Raw genomic sequence first — 17940 nt, 5'->3', positions numbered from 1 at the left:
GATCCCGGGTCCCGCTGTGCTATTTGGAAGTGGACGGAACCACGCACAGCACTAGAAAGCCCTCAGTGTCCACCCGGAGACATGTCCACCCGGTCCTGCACGCCTGGCTGCCGGATCCCCCCCGACAACAACAACACGCAGCCGGATCGCGGATCGTCCTCCGCACCGGTAGTAGTAATAACATGCCTGCAGGGCCAGCACATACCATTTGCTTATTTAAATCCTTTGCTTTTGTTATTTGCAATTATGCAATGCATGCATTTTAAGCAATAATGTATCGTGCAATGTTTCCGATCGCCCATCCTCCTCCTCTCTCCCCCCTCTCTTTATATATATATATATATAGATAGATAGATAGATATGTATAGATATTTTAATGCACCGCAGGATGTTCAAACGTACGCCACACTACAAAACGTGACAGCTGCAGCGCATTGTACATTTTAATGAGAGCATGCACCAAAATGCTTACCTGCTCGACGAGCTTCAGCACAGCCATGGCAAGATCCGCTTCAAGAGCACATCCAAGCGGGTCCCCGGTCCAACAATGCACACAGCAGCCACGGACAGAGACCGGCCCGGGTGGCCGCAGCTGTAATTGTCTCCGCTGTGCGTTTTTAAACGGCTCTATCCGTCCGGGGTTCGGCGACGCCGCTTCGGTCGGGTGCTGTGCTGGGCCCGGCCGCGGCGGAGGTGGCAGCTCGCCGGCAGGACAGACGCAATGGGCGGCCGGTCCCGCTCGGGCTGCCCGCTGCCACGCTGGAGGAGGAGGGAGGGAGAGGAGGCTGCTCTGCCTGCGCTGCGACACCCGGCGCTCACCCGAATCTCTCTCCCTCTTTCTCTCTCTCACACTCACTCACTCAGTCTCTCTCTCTCTCACAGGAAGTCCATGCCTCTCCTCCACTCATCTGCACACACTGGGCCCCTGGCAGCATCACGCCTCCCTGACTGACAGCCCGCCCGCCACCAGCGCCGCGCCGCCGCTCTGCCTCTCTCTGGCGGCCGCAGAGGGAACAGCAGCTCCCGGCCTCCTCGCTGGAGCTCCTCACGCTTCCCAGTCTGTGAGCATCACCTTGACTTCACTCCAGGATGACCTTCTCAATCTCATTACACAGTTTGAAGGCACCACGCTATGGCACTACTGGGTGGCGACGGGTCAGTGGCTCTTGCGAAGATGCGTCTCGTCCCAGGTGGTGTGACACCAGAAGTGTGAAGCTGAGTGGAAAGAGATGGTCCTGGGCTGTTTTTAACCCAATCTCTGGTGTGTGTGTGTGTGTGTGTTTGTTTATTGGGCTGGGCCTCACTGTGCTGTCTAAGCCAGGTATGAACCCACCAGAGCTGGCATGGGGGTGCAACACCCTAATGGATCTGCAGTCTTAGGTGTCAAACAGCAGACCAGCAGGTCCAGAAAACATGGACAAGTGTTGCTGTTTAATGGGTCCCGTCAGAGGGATTTGTGGGGGAATTTGGACAATGAAAGCATTGTGGCGCATTTCCTGGTACTTTCCAGGTGTGTAAACTGAGAAGTTTCTAGTGACCTTTGCTACTTCCCTGTCCCCTTGGCAGTGAGGCGAGCAGAATCGGTCCTGCCAAGCCCTGCCTCCCCCTATATCCTGTCAGGATGGTTGTGTACTTGACTAGGCCCCAAACCTTCCCTATCTATCCATCTCACAACATATTAACGAACAAGGACAAACATAGTGCAGGAGCCGCTCTGCACTGCTGGCCGATCTCCACATTTCCTCCTCTGGTGAAGAAATGACAGGTTGTGCAGCACGCGCAGTCGTGGCCCGATGCTTTTCTTGGCGGTTCACAGTTCCCCGTCGCTTCCTGTGTCGGCGTGTCCTCTCTCTGCGCGGAATCACGCGTCACGCGGCGGCCAATCGCAGCGCTCGGGCTCACGAGCCACAGGTCGCCGCTCACATCCTGCCGCCACACATTAATACTTAGAAACACATGTGAGGGAACCGCCCTGCTTGATTGTGAAAGATGACTGCGGCGGTCATGATTCCTGAGGTACAGAAGTCACAGGGGAATGTGGCTGGATTGTCCCAAGGAGCTCAGAAGGAGATGGTTTTCCCAGACAGTGAGTGTAATAATGGACCACAGAGACAATAAACTGGGAGTGTATAGTGTATAGGGGTTAAAATTGGAATAAAAGCCACTCAGTTCAGCCCAGTGTTTGCGTCTCCCCCTGCCCCCCACCGGCAGCAGCACAGAGAGCCACAGCCCTGATGGGGAATGTCGCCTTCCTAGGATGCATGTGGTTTTGAGGCATTTTGGTTTGTACCCGCTGAACAGAGAGAGTGTATCGAGTAGCCAGAGCGTTATGCAGCGCGGCCTGGCCCCGGTAGCCGTGCCGTGTCGCGAAATCTCTCCAGATTCAGAAAGAGGAAAAAAAAAAAACACACAAACTACTGTGTGCGCCTCCCTAACCACAAACACTTCCTTCTCATGCATGGCACTCGGCAGCAATGCAGCGGGGCACAGCTCTAAAGCCTGTGCACAATTAAGTCAGCACACACACAATGTCAAATAACTTTACGTTTCTGATAATAGTTCCAGCAAACGTGTTTTTTTATGACGCCACCGGTCCAATTTGTGCAGTTTAAATCGGTAGGGGCCAAGCCTTTTTCTCTCTCCTATAAAAAAACTCAGCTACATCAAATATAAAGAACGCTCAGTTCTGTATTGAATTCCTCAGCTGGGAGTGTTTCTGTAATCTCAGGAAAAGTTGGCACCCCAGCAAAACCCAGAACCCAAGACCCACTTATCGCTGCATTAGCACTTTTAAATCATTGTAAGTGTGCAGTAATGGTGCCTTAAACAGCACCTGTAACTCTATTCTTCAATTCTGCATTCACAGCTCTTCAAATGGGAGTCAAAGGGTGTGAAGGGACTGGCACTGGGGTGGAGAAATCCAAGCGGGCACCTCCCTAGCCTGACTATGCCTACAGACGCATTGCTCCCTGCTGGGTGAGGGCAGTTACCTGGCTTCATTATTCAGAGACTTGTGCACATCTTCTCCCTCACCACCCACACACTTAGACAAGACCTCCAAAGGCATCACAGCCCTGGGCAACCTCGCGATCCTCAGCGGCGCACGAGACGGGACACGAAACGCGGCGGCATTCCTGCGCGTTTCTACATTTCTGTACATGTAACCGGCGGAACGTTAGCACCTGCATATCCCGGAGAAGATGAAACCCGTCCCACGCAATCAAGACCCAGATGTTTAATTTATAGCACTGCTGTGGACAGCCAATCACAGGAGAGACAGGAGGACAGGGTTCCGAAGCTTTCCGCACATTCCTCCGCTCGACCCTGAGGGGTTCCGATGGAATGCGCCAACGGAATGTCAAAGGAAACATTCCAGTCCGGCCTTGTGGTAAAAAAGGCAACGCTACCAGATTATAGGATTTGATCACAAGAAGCCAATGGGAAGGAGGGGTATTTTTAACTCGAGTAGAAGGGTTGTGGTTCGTTTGTGTAACAAGTCGGTACAGGGAACCTGAACACCAACACAGGCAGGTGGAACGCACTCTCCAACAGGGTGTGAAACAGCACAGCAAGCGAAGACCGATCAAAACAGTATTGGATTTTCAACAGGACAGGTTTGCACGAGTCCATAAATGAAGGGTGTCAGAGCAAGCTTCTAGTCTATCCCCCCGATAGAGAAGAGAGGTCGGATTCGTAAAGATAGAGCAGAAAAGAACAGGACAGACAAGTCTTTTATACACAAAGTTTATTCTGTCAAATAAAGAAACATCCCAGTAAGAACAAAGAAATGGAATATCAGCCTCAGGGAGACTACCCGAAACAGTTGATCCACAGAACGATGAGAAGTCTAATATTAACGGCCACGAGTTCATCTTGCCGACCGTAGCACTTGTGCTTCGACACTACTGTGATTTCTCGTGAAAAACTCAAACTTTATTTATTTTAAAGGAAAAGAAATCTACAGGCCCTGCGAGCCACTCATGTATTTTTTTTGTTCCTCTTTTACAAAACAAAGTCTGGTCAGACGCCACTGAGGCAGGGAGAGGGAGCACTATCTGACGGCAGAGAGGAAAGTCAGGGGAAGGAACGGGTCGGGAGAAATGAATCTTGTACGTACAAAAAATAAAACCGAGGAGAGAAGTATTTAATATGGCAGGGGGCGAGGGGGTCGGGGTCACACGAAGTACTCGAGCTCGTAGCGGACGTAGGGGTTCTTCTCGTCGTTGTACACGCGGGGGTAATGCGCGATCAGGGCGTCCTGGGAGCCGATGTAGATGGAGTTGTAGATCTTCCAGTAAACGTCTCGCACCTTCCGGGCCGGGTGGAACAGACCCTGCGGGAAGGAGGAGGACAGATCAGACCGGGGTGCAGAAAACAGGCAGAAGAACTGGTCAATCCCATCTCCCCTTTAGCACAGAGGCCTACGAGGAGGCTACACCCCTCCATCCCCCCACGCGCTGAAGCCCGGCGTACCTGGAGGCAGTACTGCAGCATGCGGCAGGGCCCGATGGCGACCCGCAGCCCCTCCAGCGCGCCCATGACGGCCTGGATGACGTGGGGCGACGTCTCGAACACGTTTGGCCACACATAGTTCAGCAGGTGGTTGAGCGAGTCCTCGCAGCCGAAGCCGTACACGCCCAGGGACATGTGCTGGACCACGGCGCTGGCGGTTTGCCGGTGAACCAGGTCCCTGAGAGAGGGAGGAAGAGTCAATCTTGGAGGGAAGAGGAAAAAAAGGAGCGAGGCAGTGTCGCTACCCTGGGAGTTGAGGACCAGAGCTCTCGCTTTCGCTCACCTGTCCATGAGCGCGTCCTCCAGCAGGGGCGTGACGGCGTAGATGTAGTCCTTGCCCATCTCGCCGATGTACTCAAACAGGAAGGAGAGCGACTTGAGGACACCGTTCTGCACGTTGAGCTCGGGCACGCGGTACTCGTTCATGAGTGCCGGCAGCACCGTGAAGGGCGAGCACGTCTCGGCCACGATGGCGATGGCCACCGTCGTGCACACGCGGTTCTGCCGCTCCTGCACCTTCAGGTTGTTGAGCAGCGTGGCCAGCACGTCGTGGGGGCTGCAAGGAGAGGAGAGAGGGTTGCCGAAAAAAAAAAAAAAAGACCATAGCGATAACTCTGGCGGCGGCGGTAGCAGCACCAGGCACTCACCCGATGGCCTTGGCGATGTAGCCGAAGGTGTTGACGGTGGCTCGGCGGATAGCCTTCTTGTGGGCCTTGAGCAGCTCCAGCAGCTCGAAGCAGATCCTCATCCACTCCCTGGCCGAGACGTACTCCGCACCCCTGCAGGAAGACGGGAGACGCATTTAATCACACAATGCTCACTGGGATGCAGGTCCTGCCAAACCTCCAGAGGAAATCCAGAAATCCATCCCTTCCACAGAGAGAAACCAAATCTACCTCTGGTGAAACCATCTCCGCTACCCAAGCTGTAACCCCTCACCACACCCTCCCACCCGGCCTCCAACCATCCCATGTGGGCTGAAATCAAACCATGCGCGCAGGACGTCAACAAGGGAACAGTATTTGAACCCCACCCCAGGCCCGTCACTGACCTGTCCGCGATCCTGCCCACCAGGTCGATGCAGTTCTCCTGCACCTTCTCGTGCCTGTTCTTCAGGATGGGCGTCAGTCTGGGCAGCAGGTCCTTGATAGGAGGGGTCATCTTGTGCATACCTGTGAGGGAGAGAGATGGATGAGAGCGTGTTCACCTGCAGCCTCTGGGTCACACCTGCCCAGCTGGTCGGAACGTGCGTGTGTGAATGTTGACGAGTGACGTACCGATGACGTTGACGATGGCCTTGAGGGCCCCCAGAATGCTTCCCAGGACTTCTGGGTACTCCTCTCCCAGGTACTCGTATAGCACCACTCCCAAGTGACCCATCAGTTTCTCCTGTAGAGGGAGAAGGACCATGAGCAAAGACATCAGAGATCAGACATTACAGCCATCTCAGTCACCCTTAGAACAGGTCCCCATCTATCCGTCTCTTACCTCCTGGCAGGTCTTCATGACGACAGCAGTGCGGGAGATGAGGTCAGCGGCCTGCTGCCTGACCTTGGCCGACTTGTTGTTGAGCCGCCAGAGAACCGTACCGCAAATCTGGGGCAGGTAGGGCTTCACACGCTTCCCCAGTGCGTTCACCACCGTGCCGAACCCGTTCAACATGACCGAGTCCTACAGAGAGGGAGGAAGGGTGGTCAGATAAGACGTCTGGAGTAGAACAGAAAAGAGAGCCATTCAGCAACCCCCAACCCTCCACCGGCAGACAGACCCACCCCAGGGACAGTCCTGCATCTCTGTGGAATGGGCTACAGGCTGCTCCTCTACTAAACATCTCTCACCTCAGTGGTCTGCTCCTGGAAGGCATACAGGATGCCATCGATAAGCTGCTCCTCCAGCTTGTGGTCGATGTCGGCCGCCCCCAGGTTGCCCATGATCTTCTCTATGGTCTCCATTACCATCTTGCGGTACTGCTCCGCCTCGTCCTTCAGGTCATCCACGATGCGCGAGATGATCTCTGCCGCGCCCACCTTGTTCGCCAGCTCCACCGTGGTGTCCACCAGCTGCAGAGAAGGAAGGGGGGTGGGGGGGAGATACGTCAAACCATTGTCACTTACAGAGAGCATCGAGGCAGGAGATGGGGAGGCAGCCTTGCAGGTACCTGTCTGTAATTCCGCCTGTCCAGGGCCATCCTGTGCTGCCAGAAGTGCTTGAAGAAAGGGGGCAGGATCTCCGTCTTGATGTAGTTGGCCTCCACACCATCTGTGCCACAGCACTGCTTCACCACCTACAAGGAGAACAGAGGAGAGAGAGTCAGCCTGGGAGCTAGAACAGAGCGCTGCTTGGAGACCACAGATTCTCTCCCTGTGCTACCACCGGCATCACGTTCAGACCCACCTTGAGCACGATCTTCTTCATCTCCTCGTCGGGGGACTGGAACTCTCGGATGAGGATCAACATGACCTCACGGGTGTAGTAGTTGGCGTACTCGGCGTCCATCAAAGGAATGAGGTACCCGATGGCCTTCAGGAAAGCAGCCAGACCCTGGGGGAAGACACGGGGTTAGATGGACCCTAGAAGGCCGGGTGCTCGTTTCCAGAGGGATTACAGGTAAGGAACCTGGAACAGGCAGGTCACTCCACAGTCCGGGAGCTCCGTCAACGTGGCACGTGTGAATTTCGGTATCTGAAGCCCTTTGGACCCAACCGGCACCCATCATGGTAATATAGAAACCACCTTACCTTGCCTCTGTGCTGTCGGATGCCCTTCCACAGCGGCTTGAGCACAGAATCGAAGGACTCTATACCGTACGGCGTGGCGGCTTCTGCCAGGGCGGCGATAGCCAAGGCGCTGATGGTGCGCACCTTCTGCTGCTCATCCACCAGACCTGCAAAACGAAACGCACAGGGGTTAGGATCGGTAAGCGGGCAGTGCTCCCCTAACAGGGCGACACCACCTTAGACCCTCAGGGGTGTGCCACAGTGCCTCACCATGCTCAATGATCTCCACCAAGCTGCGCAGGTGGGGCAGGATGGCGCAGCCCATGAGGATGGCGATCTGCTGCACGATCTTGATGCCGGTGTGCCGCGCCTGCCAGGACTTCTTGCTCTTGCACACAGCTTTGAGGAAGGGCAGCAGGGAGGGGATGCCGAGCGCCGAGGCCACCACGGCGAAGGCCCGGGCCGTCGTGTTCCTCACGTACTCGTCCATGTTGTCGATGTCGGGACGCATGGTGGAGATCATGGTGGCCAGACCGGCCGCCTGCCGGGAGGGGGAGAGGGGATGACTTGGATTAGGCACAGAACTCACCACCCTCCCCAGATTAGATGATGAGTGAGTGAGATTATGGAGTCAGTTTTACGGAGCAGTTAAAGAGACTCACCTTGGCCAAGTTGGAGATGATTTCTCTGCCTTCCACTCTGGCGTAGTAGTCCTCATCAATCAGCAATGGTTCAATCACCACCAAGATCTGGAACCGAGCACAGTGGAGGTCAGTTTTGGCATTCAACGGTTTTACCCAACAGAGCATTTCATATCACAGCTAACAGCAAAGGTCATCACAATGGCCCTGCACCCCTCAAGGACAGATCTGACTCACCTTGTGGACGTACGGTCTGACCAGGTCGTCCAGCTTGTAGAGGATCCTGTCGATGACCTTGACCAGCAAGTGGCGCTCCTGGTCCTCCAGAGTGGGAGACATGAGCAGGGGCAAGATCTGGTTGAAGAGCGGCCCGGCGCCAAACTCCCGGGCCTTGTCCGTGATCTGACGCAGCGCCGCCTACGGGCAAAAGAGATACGGCACGGCGTGAGACGAGCGTGGGATAGGGAAGCGATGCGCGAGAAGCATGACAGAGAAGGAGACGGACCGCGAGAATCTGATGAACACTTTGAAACAGTGGACTTACCTTTCTCATGGGCGGGGTGCCGTTCTTGATCTTTAGGAGGAGTTTCATGATCTTTCGCTCCTTCTGCTCCTCTGGGCTAAGAGTGGACTCGTCTACCTCCACCTGAAACGAAAGATACCAACCGTCAAGAGGGCCATGCACGCAGGGGGGGAAAAGAGGAACGGAGGCTCGGAGAGGGGAGCAGGCAGCTCATCAGCGCAGCCTCACCAGCAGCTTGTCGAAGTACTGGATGTCGTCGGGCTTGAGGAAGGGCAGGTTCCCCGAGGGCTGGTCATTAACCGACTTCATGGTGCGGTCCTCGGTCTGCATGTGGAAGCCGGTCATGCCGCCGATGGGCGTGGGTGTGGCAGTCAGCTTACGGGCCGGGGTGCGGATGGGGACGTAGCCCGCTGGAGGGGGCAGCACCTGCGGGGGAAACGGAGGGAGAGAGAGAGAGAGAGAGAGAGAGAGAGAGAGAGTGGTTAAAACTCCTATAATCACCCAACATAATAGAAGTGCGACGACTCGGGCCCTACGATACTCAGTGATGTGCTGCCAGTAGTCAGACGGGGGCCGTACCTTGTAGCCCTCTGGGAACATGGCGTCCAGCTCCTCATCGGTGAGGGGCCGGTTCCTCTCGTCGATCTCCCTCTCCCAGCGCCAGGCCTGCAGCTGCTCGGGCGTCATGCTCATGAGGTGACCTGAGGCGTGACGGATGGAGAAACAGAGATCAATGAGCGGCAAACAACCGCTCCACCACTTTATTGTATAAAGAAAAAGACATTGACTAGGCAGGTTATACTTTCTACATATCCCCTGAAAAACACAACAAAATTAAAATTACTGTAGTCGGTTTTACTCCAATCAACTAAAGGCTTTGTCTGCATAGCGGACAACTGGAGAGGTGGGTGTCACCTGGGGTCGGGGTGGCCATGTTCATAGCAGGGGTTCCGATGGGAGTCTTCCCAGGAGTGAGCAGGGGTGTGGAGGAGCCCATCTGGCTGGCTGGCGTCTCATCCCACCGAGACTTCCTCTTGCTGGCCCCCGGTGTGGGTGTCTCGCCTACGGAGTCGCCGCCGCGGTCGGTACGTGGGGTCTCAGCCCAGCCGCTGCCGTGGCCTGGGGTCTCTGTGGACAGTGGAGACGTGGAGAGAACCGTTATTAGAAGGAAGTGACACACTGGGCTCCAGCATCCTTAGGTCACCATTAGCACCATGAACTGACCTCGCTCTGTCTTGGGCGTCTCGTCCCAGCGGTTCTTGCGCACGCTGGACGTGGCTCCTCCGTGACCGGGAGTGACGTGTCCCGGTGTGTCGCCACGGCCTGGGGTGGCAGCCCCAGCGGGCGTGTGGCTTGGCGTGGGCTCCCACATGCGTGTGCTGGGCGTGGCACCAGGCGTCTCGCTGCCCTTGGCCCGGCCGGGGGTCTCGTCCCAGCGGCTCTGAGAGGGAGTGTGTCCCGGAGTCTGGAGAGAGAGAAGACGGTCGCAGGTTGAGGTTACTGGCACTCAGGTCACCCGTGCAAAAGAGGGTCTGTACCTCCACACAAATCAAATCTCACACACTCTCTGCATCAATTTGCAACCATCCATACCTCTACACCGGAATCGGCCTGGTCCCAGCTGGAGACCTTCTTGGGAGTGGCACTGGCGCTGCTCGGCGTCTGGTCGGCAGTCTGATCCCAGCGGCGCTTACGCTTGGCAGCTGCCGCCGCCGCCGCCTGGGAGGCCGCAGAGCCGTTCACAACCTTCAGGTCCCCCGACTTCGCCTTCTCTGCCAGCTGCTGACGGATCTCTTTCTGCAGAGCACAGAGGAACGCAGTTAGCACCACTGAGCCAAGCAGCAACCAACAAGGGGTTCCACTGCAGGGCGGTAGGCAGGGCACCTACCTCCTCTTTGGTGAGGTGCTGCTCTCTCATGACGTCCATATACGTTCTCGCCTGCAGCTTTGGATCGGGCGTTTTGCCTCCTGCGGGTGAAAAGAGCAGCAACAAGACACGAGGTGGTCAGGGCGATAGGAACCAGACCGGCAAAAAATACAACACAAAAGAGCAAGAGTATGTACAATAACAGGTATCTAACCTAACCTTACAACAGTCAAGCTTTACTTTAAAAACAAGCTACTTCAGTTTTTTGCAATTGAGGGAATTAAGATTTCTAAATGAAATCAAAAATGCTTATGAAAACCCTAGATACATAATTACAAACTCACTCGCTCACTCAAAAAAAAAAAAAAAAACACATGTATAAAGATACAACAAATGCTGACGATTATAAGAGGAGAAGGAGAGGATATAGCCATCACTGAAACTGGGTGTCCTGGGCTGTGCTCTCCAGAATACGTACACTTTCTGTGCCAGGGTCCTTCTGCAGTGTCAGACTTCAACCGGCAGAAAAGAAGCCTAGAAAATTATCTCTTTACCATTAGTAACACTTTGGAAAGGGTTTGAACTCAAAAACACAGCATACCACCTGTTACGTAACTTTTGCAACAAAAAAAAAAAAATGTAATGTTTTTAAAAAAAATTAAATCCTCCTGGTACTTGTCCACAACTTCAAAAAAAAAAAAAAAGTTTTGCCATTATTCTACACTATGAAGTCTACATGGAGATGGAAGCCAATGTTTAAAATATATCTTTGTTACGGGTCCAATAGTCCAAGTAAGATTTTGGGGGGTAAGAGAGGGTATAAAGTATTTAGTTTGTTTTACCTCTCCACTGCGACTAAGGTTAACTGTACACCCATGTTTGCAATAAAGTCTGAACAGACCAAAAGAACAGGGGGCTGGAAGTGTCAGCCTGTCTAAGCCAGAAAGCCCTGAAATGCCAAGGTTGTTTATAACGGGGTCTGTCCAATCACCTCTATGCAGGAGGGGTGAAGGAGGATATACAGACTCCAAGAGACATACAGTGCAACCTGTGTGAGCCGCAATGCTGGGAGCAGGCAGCAATTCACTTAGTGCTGCAAAAATCTGCACAACAAGACAAGACTCTCTGCTCCGTGCCGTTAAATAAAAACGGTGAAGACAGACCACATACTGTATATGTTAACCAGTACTTACCACTGAAGTGTTTTTTGTGCAAGGTAAACAAAAACAAAAGATTATCTACAGTAAAAACAAAATGCACAATGGTGCTGGTACACCCCTCAAGAATAACTGGCATTCAGAACTAAATTCTGCACAGCATGAATGATTATTATACAGGCGGCTCCCCATCACATCAAGATCCTTCGAGTTCGTCACAACAATGTGGTTCACACAGGGTGCAATGAGTCACCAAGGACTCTGGAACGGGTGCACAAAAAAAAATACTAAAATCAGTGGCTTTTTTTGTTTGGATCCATTACTGAAAATATATTAGGGCTTCAATATAGTTCTACTCCTTGGCAAGTTTGGTTTATTTTTTGATTATATATATATATATATATTTTTTAAATAAACCTAAAAAAATTAAAGGGACTTCGTATGCCATTCCTCAAGTCTTAAAGAGAGATGGTTTCAACTCTGACTACTTGTAGGAGAGGACAGAGGTTTTGTTGTGGCTAAGGAGGTCCGGAGTCCCCTGCCATGCCTTTTGACCATGCCAGCGTGGCCCGTTTGCCCTGACAAACTGAACACACTTCCTTGAGGCAAAATCTTTGTGTTCACCATAACCTACACAGGATGTGTTGCGCTGCACAAGAATGCAGACAGGACTGGCATAGCAGTACTGCTGTAGGAGAGAAATTAAGGACAGTTAGTATGGGCCTGTGGAATCGTAGTACACAATTTCTTTCACTTAATTCTTGCACAACAATTCTTTGCTTGCATCACAGACAGAAAGATGCCGTCTTCCTATAGTCAGCTACATGCAGGCTTGACAATTCAACACTACCCAGAGCAAGTAAGGTTTGGCTGCTAGCTTCCTCCTGCCACTGATTATGAGATCTAGCCTTTAGGCTGCAGGAGAACTTGCAGTTCACAACTGTGTCTTGCAAAGCAATAAAAACACCTCAAATGTGTTGAACCGAGTATGTGAGGGGTTACTGCGGCCACAGAGGGACTAAATCTCTCTTCAGGGAAACATCTGGCCAGGAATTAAAAGGTAAGGATGCTTCTGGCTAAAACAACAGCCCAAAGGAGAGCTCTGGCCTGTCAACCCTGTAGTGAATGTTGATGCAAGGAGACTTGCAGGATGGTCTTCAATCTATGACGAATCCATAAACACCCTCCTCTCCAAAAGGGAGTCATCAGGCACAAGGCTCAAAAGCTGAAGAGGGGCCATGCAGTTCTGCAACAGTCTGAAGGCTAAACACAGAAGTGGACTGGAGACCACCCCCCACCCCTCCCCCCCGAGTTGTAAACCTGTGCCTCTTGCCTTCCTCGTCTTTCCTAAAGTACAGTACGTAAGGCTCGCTAAAGCGAGGCACAACCGTACTACTGAGGAGTGGTAACTTATGTGCAAACGTTAAACTGGCGTTACAGTTTTTAAGCTAGAAGGCTATCTGTCGCACTTATTCTCCCATGACCCTAACCAGTGCCTGGTCTGGACTGCCTGTGGCTGGATCATTAACTAGGGAGTTTAAAATTAAATTAAAACAATCATGTCTAAGCAGGAGACTCCAGAATGACTGCATTGGAAATGTGTTCCTCACTCATGTGTGTAAAACAGCTTCCCTGCATGTTTTTGACACTTACATTAACACACACAGACACACACACACTGCAGGGTCAAAACATTGGATCAACCAATCAGTTCAATCAACCATCTCCACTCACTTAATCAAATTACAAGTACAGGTGAACTTTACGTGTTGTTACAGCAGCACCTCGATCCCTCACTCTGATGACAGTGTAACTCTGAGCAGTGTGTCACACACCCTATATGTCTGAGGTAGGAGTGTCCGTGTTACATGTCCTGCGCTGCACAGCATGTTCCTGCCCTGCCTGCTGAATCACTTCTACTCCTACCCTTTCAGAGTTACCCCCACCCATCACCCTCTCGTTCACAAGAGTCTGAAGCCAACAGAGAATAATTTACCACACATCCCCACCAAACGCACACCTGTATGGACACACCACACAGGCATCGAGGAGAACCAGGAAGCGCAGAGACTTCTGGGAATTCACTTTGTAGGATTTTCACATTTCGAATAGTTGGAAGGCTGTCACCGAAAAGCCCCAGCCTTGGTCGGGTGCTGAAAGCCAAAAACCCACAATCGAGAAGTGTCAGTAGAGCCCGAATGCGTTCATCTTTCAGAAGGCCCTGCAAAACCTACCCAGGGACACTGAGAGGATATGAAAAAGCTGCAAGTGCATCATGCCAAGCTGGGGTGAATTATTCCCTGAGTTTGACTGCAGAGCCTTGGACGATTCAAAGATCCAGTTCATCGGAAACTTTGACATCTAAAACAAACTTTTTGAAAACCAAACAAAAAAATCTTGACAGCTTTTCTGTTGTTCTTCCTCTTAAATACTTTAGACAAACTTCACAACATGTCCATTAACCCTCTGAAATGATCACACCTCACCACAGCCTGAATCACACCGTGCATAATACCCAATACTAGCACACCTCGTCCCCTCCTAGCCGTCAAAATTGAAATCCACTGCAACTGTGCAATAGCCAAGTGGTCCTGGCTCATGGGAATGCATCCATGGTCGCCTACATCTAAATCCATAAGTCAATCTGTCTTCGGTACACAACCTCAGTAGGCGTTACAAGTGGACGACTATAGAAACACCAGAAACCAACACAGTATAGCTACCAGAACTCCGGTATGCGTACACGTGTGTTTGTTTTCACAGGGTCTCTCAGAGGAGCTCTCGAGCTCGGGATGCAGGCTGCGAGTCGGTGTGGCTCAAAGGGTTAATGCGCCCAAGGAGTCGGGTCAGACAGTACAGAGCCCTGGAATGGCATGGGGTCGGGGCGGTGGGGAGGGTGGGGGGGGTAAGGCGATGTGGGCCGGCGGCGAGGCGTGGAATTTACCGTCTGCAAACGGGTCGAGCCGCTCAGGGGAGATGATCATCTGGCGTCGGCGCGCTTTGTACTCGTCCTCCCGCTCGGCGATCTTCGGCGGCCGGTGCTCCGCGAAGGGGTCGTACTGAGGGCACAGGGAGGCACGGTCAGTGGGAGAGGATACACAGTAATCAAAGCAAAGAAAAATATACTCTAAGCAGCACCAAAAACACAATTAAAACGAGAGTCGAAAAAAAAAAGTCAATAAGGGGGTCCAGACCTGTTCTGCGGATTGGGGAATGTCATTGAGCAGCGCCACCGGTGCGTGGAAGCCCGGCTTCTTCTGCCCCAGAAGGCTGGTGGAGGAATCTTCCTCGTCATCCTGTGACAGAAAGAGCGGGAATTAGAAAAGGAATTAAAACCTGGTCAAGCCGGCTCCATCAGCTCATACAGAGGGCAGGACTAATGAAACATGGGGACAACAGGCCCCTTTCAAATCATATTTAATGCTAACTAAGTAGAAGAAATTTCACAAAAAGCTTTAACTCCATATAAGCACCTCTTAATCCCACCCATCATTCACATTTAGAAGACTTAAATTCACTTTTTAGTGACTGTTACACTGAGCTATCTGGTCTTCAGTCACTTTTTCGCTAAACCCAAGCAGGGGATGTCAACATCAGCGCTGCACTCACGTCCTCGTGCTCGTTGGCGGCGATGGAGGTGACGTAGCCGGCGAAGCGGCTGTCGTTGCCGCCGTAGATCTCCTGATCGTAGTATCCGGTGGAGTCCAGGCCCACGCCGCCCTCCCCCTCCTCCAGCAGGGCGGCCTTCATGCCCTGGATCTCCAGGATCTGGGCCTCGATGTCTGGTAGATGGGGAGGAGAGTGACAGACAGAGGAAAGAAAGGGTGTGGGGGCAAACGAGAGAGATGGTCACAAATTAGCAGAGGTTCATTTCACAGTGTTGAACAAGATTATAAACGCATACAGCAGCACCGTTGAAGATCTTTCTGATCTCCTTGCTGCTGTGACAACTATATCACCTGGAGGGGATGCAACCATTAGGCTTCAGCCTTAAGTCATAGACCCCAGAGACTTTCTCCAATGTGCCATCCATAGGAGTATGTTTTTCTCTCCTCTGTGCCTAATGGTTTATTTTTAAGATTTTATTTTGTTGTATGTTTATCAATCTGTAAAGCACTGTGGCTACCCTGCAAAGGGCACTATACAAATTGACTGATTGAAATACCATATGAAAATACATCTTTGGACATTTGTTTTATATGCACACATTCTAGACATACATGAGTTATGTTTATTATAACAGTTGCAAAACTGACTGATTTTGTTAATTGAAGTTGTGATAGTTCAACTGTACTCGTTAATGACCGATGTATTCAATGCCCATTCATTCCAGCAAATTGAGAGGTTAGTGAATTCTCAAAAAATAAGCTTCTAAAACCGAGTTGTATTTTAAGGTTTAATTTACCATAAAACATTTCGTTAATTTAGCGAATGCAAAATAACCTTTTCCCGTCTACAACCACCTTGCCAAGCGTTTAGATTGATTGCATTTAAACCCCAGACTATTTTTTAATAACCTGACTGTATATAGTCTTCTATATCAGCCAGTCGTCTTATTCTAATCAGTGGACTTTGAAAAGTAATATTTGTCCACAGAGAAAGTGTAAAATAAACCGCGAAAGGCAATAACAGAGCAGCGCAATCACAGTAAGGTAGTCTTTACTGAAAGAACAGGCTCCGTTTGGGACCCGTGGCCTACAAAGTAAACACACAAACGTAGTGAAATAACACCCCCTCGTCCAGCTACACGTGTTTATGTGAAGGGTTTCATTCCCAGAACAAAGATGCATTACAAACACACCGCGGCACTGACCCTCACCGCCCATCCTGCGGGCACCATTTAAAATCAGCCCTGGAAGCTGCGTAACCCCGTGGTAAACAAGGTCCGCCATGTTGCCCCACTGGTTCCACTTCAGATCATCATTTTCTGCACAACCACACACGCATAAAGGCTAGTAAAAGAAAACGGCATTGTCAGAGTGATACTATAAACTATTCGGTTCTGATTGGGGGTTTAATGGTTAATTTTTGCACAACTCTAATTCGCATGTGGAATTAACATCAGCTGCCGTAACAAAGACACAACCGACATCACATTTCCGTTTACTGCTCATTAGCATCGATATAAATCGTGCAAACTCCTTTAATTTCATAGTTCTATGCAGTTTTAAAGTTACACCGCCTTATTTAGGTTTTCTGTAATAATGAATTCCCTGTTGTGAAGCTGATCCGGGCGCCATTATCTATTCTCCGTCCTCAATACGTCTCAGCGCACGACGTGGACGATTCGGCTCACAAACACCAAAACCAAGCTACAATCACATCCGAAAACCCGACTGGGCTCCGAGGGGTGCTGTAAGAGTTATCCCCGTCTGCTCGAATCAGATATCCGACTTCATTTTATGCGAAAAATGCGGTATTTCTCACCTTCGTGTGTTTTGGCGATCTTCGCCATTTTCCTGAAATCTGGGAGTCTAACCGGAAGGCCGAGCTCAAACCACTTCCGCTCCGTCGCTTGACTAATAAGGCTGCGCCTGCGCGGTGGGACAGCTGTGTGAGAGGAGATCTCGCGAGATCAGAGAGAGACTGGGAGCGGAGATCATGTATCTGATTAGATGCAGGACATTTGCTTATATATACAGTACAGCCATGTGGATTGTACATTGTAGACACAAGTATTGGCACCCTTCCTTTGACATGGAGATATTAACTAGTTGATTCAATTTGATACTTAGTATACCTTTAATTACCTGTCTCTCATCACAGATAGAATCTATGGAGTTGCAGGTATGGTTGTTAACACACCATGTGTGGAACTCAATTAATTCTTTACAAATACTTGCTAGGATTAATTGAAACAATACATCTATTTTTTGGTTAATACAATACATTGATAATGGTTTTGCAAAGTACAGTTTCAATGAAAACATAGCTAGATGAAGCTACATACAAAAATATTGCTATTTAAACTTAAATGTTATTTTGAACAAAATGTATCCTGTCAAACATCAAAGCTAGGTCTGTGTGTCTGCTGATCAGTCAGTGGTGCAGGGCTCGATTCAGGGCCGAGCAGTGTGTGTTTACAGATAGTCATATCGGACATTGTTTTAAAGACACATTGTTCATATGCGCAATGCCAAAGCTGAATATCTGCTTGTGTGTGTGTGTGCGTGTGCATCATTTTCTATTATTTCAAATATTTTTAAATTTTGACTGTTGAATAGTTTAGACATTTCAATAGAGGAATAAGGATGTGACACCCAACAGAGATTTGGATTTGTCTCTCACAGGCCAATTGATTTTTATTTTATTTTTTGTCATTTATATGGCATTGAGTTTTCAATAGCAATGACATTTCATCTCCAACAATTTCATAATGTTATATACAAACTATATTATGAATTACCCATGTGACCCAGCATTAATAAATACATAATGACATACATGTAGTGATCTCTAATCTATAGATGATAAACAAATAGTTATTTCATAACAGAGATTGGAAAACATTTTCATGAGTAAG

The 17940-nt window shown here is 50.6% G+C and overlaps 2 protein-coding genes across 5 annotated transcripts in view; both read right to left on the bottom strand.

Annotated features, from left to right (window-relative positions):
- The window catches only part of ankrd44 (ankyrin repeat domain 44), a 29230-nt gene extending 28327 nt beyond the window's left edge, over positions 1-903 (bottom strand). For 2 of the 3 annotated variants that reach the window (XM_066688253.1, XM_066688254.1), the window contains exon 1: positions 473-902. In XM_066688253.1, the coding sequence (XP_066544350.1) occupies positions 473-499 (27 nt within the window). In that variant the 5' untranslated portion in view covers positions 500-902. Of the gene's footprint in view, positions 1-472 lie in introns of all 3 variants that reach the window. The other variant, XM_066688251.1, reaches the window with a different exon arrangement.
- A 2825-nt stretch (positions 904-3728) lies between these two features.
- Positions 3729-16934, bottom strand: sf3b1 (splicing factor 3b, subunit 1). Of its 2 annotated transcripts, XM_066688352.1 has the most exons (25): positions 16845-16934; positions 15027-15199; positions 14612-14713; positions 14362-14476; positions 10282-10361; positions 9987-10190; positions 9618-9858; positions 9309-9521; positions 8973-9094; positions 8622-8819; positions 8415-8516; positions 8108-8287; positions 7892-7978; positions 7500-7770; positions 7251-7396; positions 6907-7053; positions 6671-6796; positions 6351-6572; positions 6001-6183; positions 5790-5901; positions 5564-5684; positions 5160-5291; positions 4796-5068; positions 4474-4690; positions 3729-4333 (listed from the first exon to the last, which is right to left on the bottom strand). In XM_066688352.1, exons 1-25 carry the CDS (start codon positions 16870-16872, stop codon positions 4175-4177), a joined length of 3954 nt encoding a protein of 1317 aa, XP_066544449.1. In that variant the 5' UTR covers positions 16873-16934; the 3' UTR covers positions 3729-4174. The 2 variants fall into 2 exon arrangements, with proteins under 2 accessions (XP_066544449.1, XP_066544450.1); XM_066688353.1 differs by lacking the exons at positions 14362-14476; positions 14612-14713; positions 15027-15199; positions 16845-16934 and adding an exon at positions 10739-14302.
- Positions 16935-17940: the final 1006 nt, after the last annotated feature.

Source organism: Amia ocellicauda, chromosome 16 (genome assembly GCF_036373705.1).
Source record: "Amia ocellicauda isolate fAmiCal2 chromosome 16, fAmiCal2.hap1, whole genome shotgun sequence".
Classification (NCBI taxonomy): domain Eukaryota; kingdom Metazoa; phylum Chordata; class Actinopteri; order Amiiformes; family Amiidae; genus Amia; species Amia ocellicauda.
The sequence above is the reverse complement of the archived record's forward strand: the minus strand, read 5'-3'. Positions and strand labels throughout refer to the sequence as shown.

What these genes read in the sequence shown, in the direction of transcription:
- sf3b1 (XM_066688352.1), bottom strand. Translation starts at nt 16,872, where the DNA reads ATGGCGAAGATCGCCAAAACACACGAAG. An exon ending in AGCACCTCACCAAAGAGGAG is followed by an intron (nt 10,191 to 10,281) that starts GTAGGTGCCCTG and finishes TGTGCTCTGCAG; the next exon opens with AAAGAGATCCGTCAGCAGCT. An exon ending in TGCTGCAGTACTGCCTCCAG is followed by an intron (nt 4,334 to 4,473) that starts GTACGCCGGGCT and finishes TCCTTCCCGCAG; the next exon opens with GGTCTGTTCCACCCGGCCCG.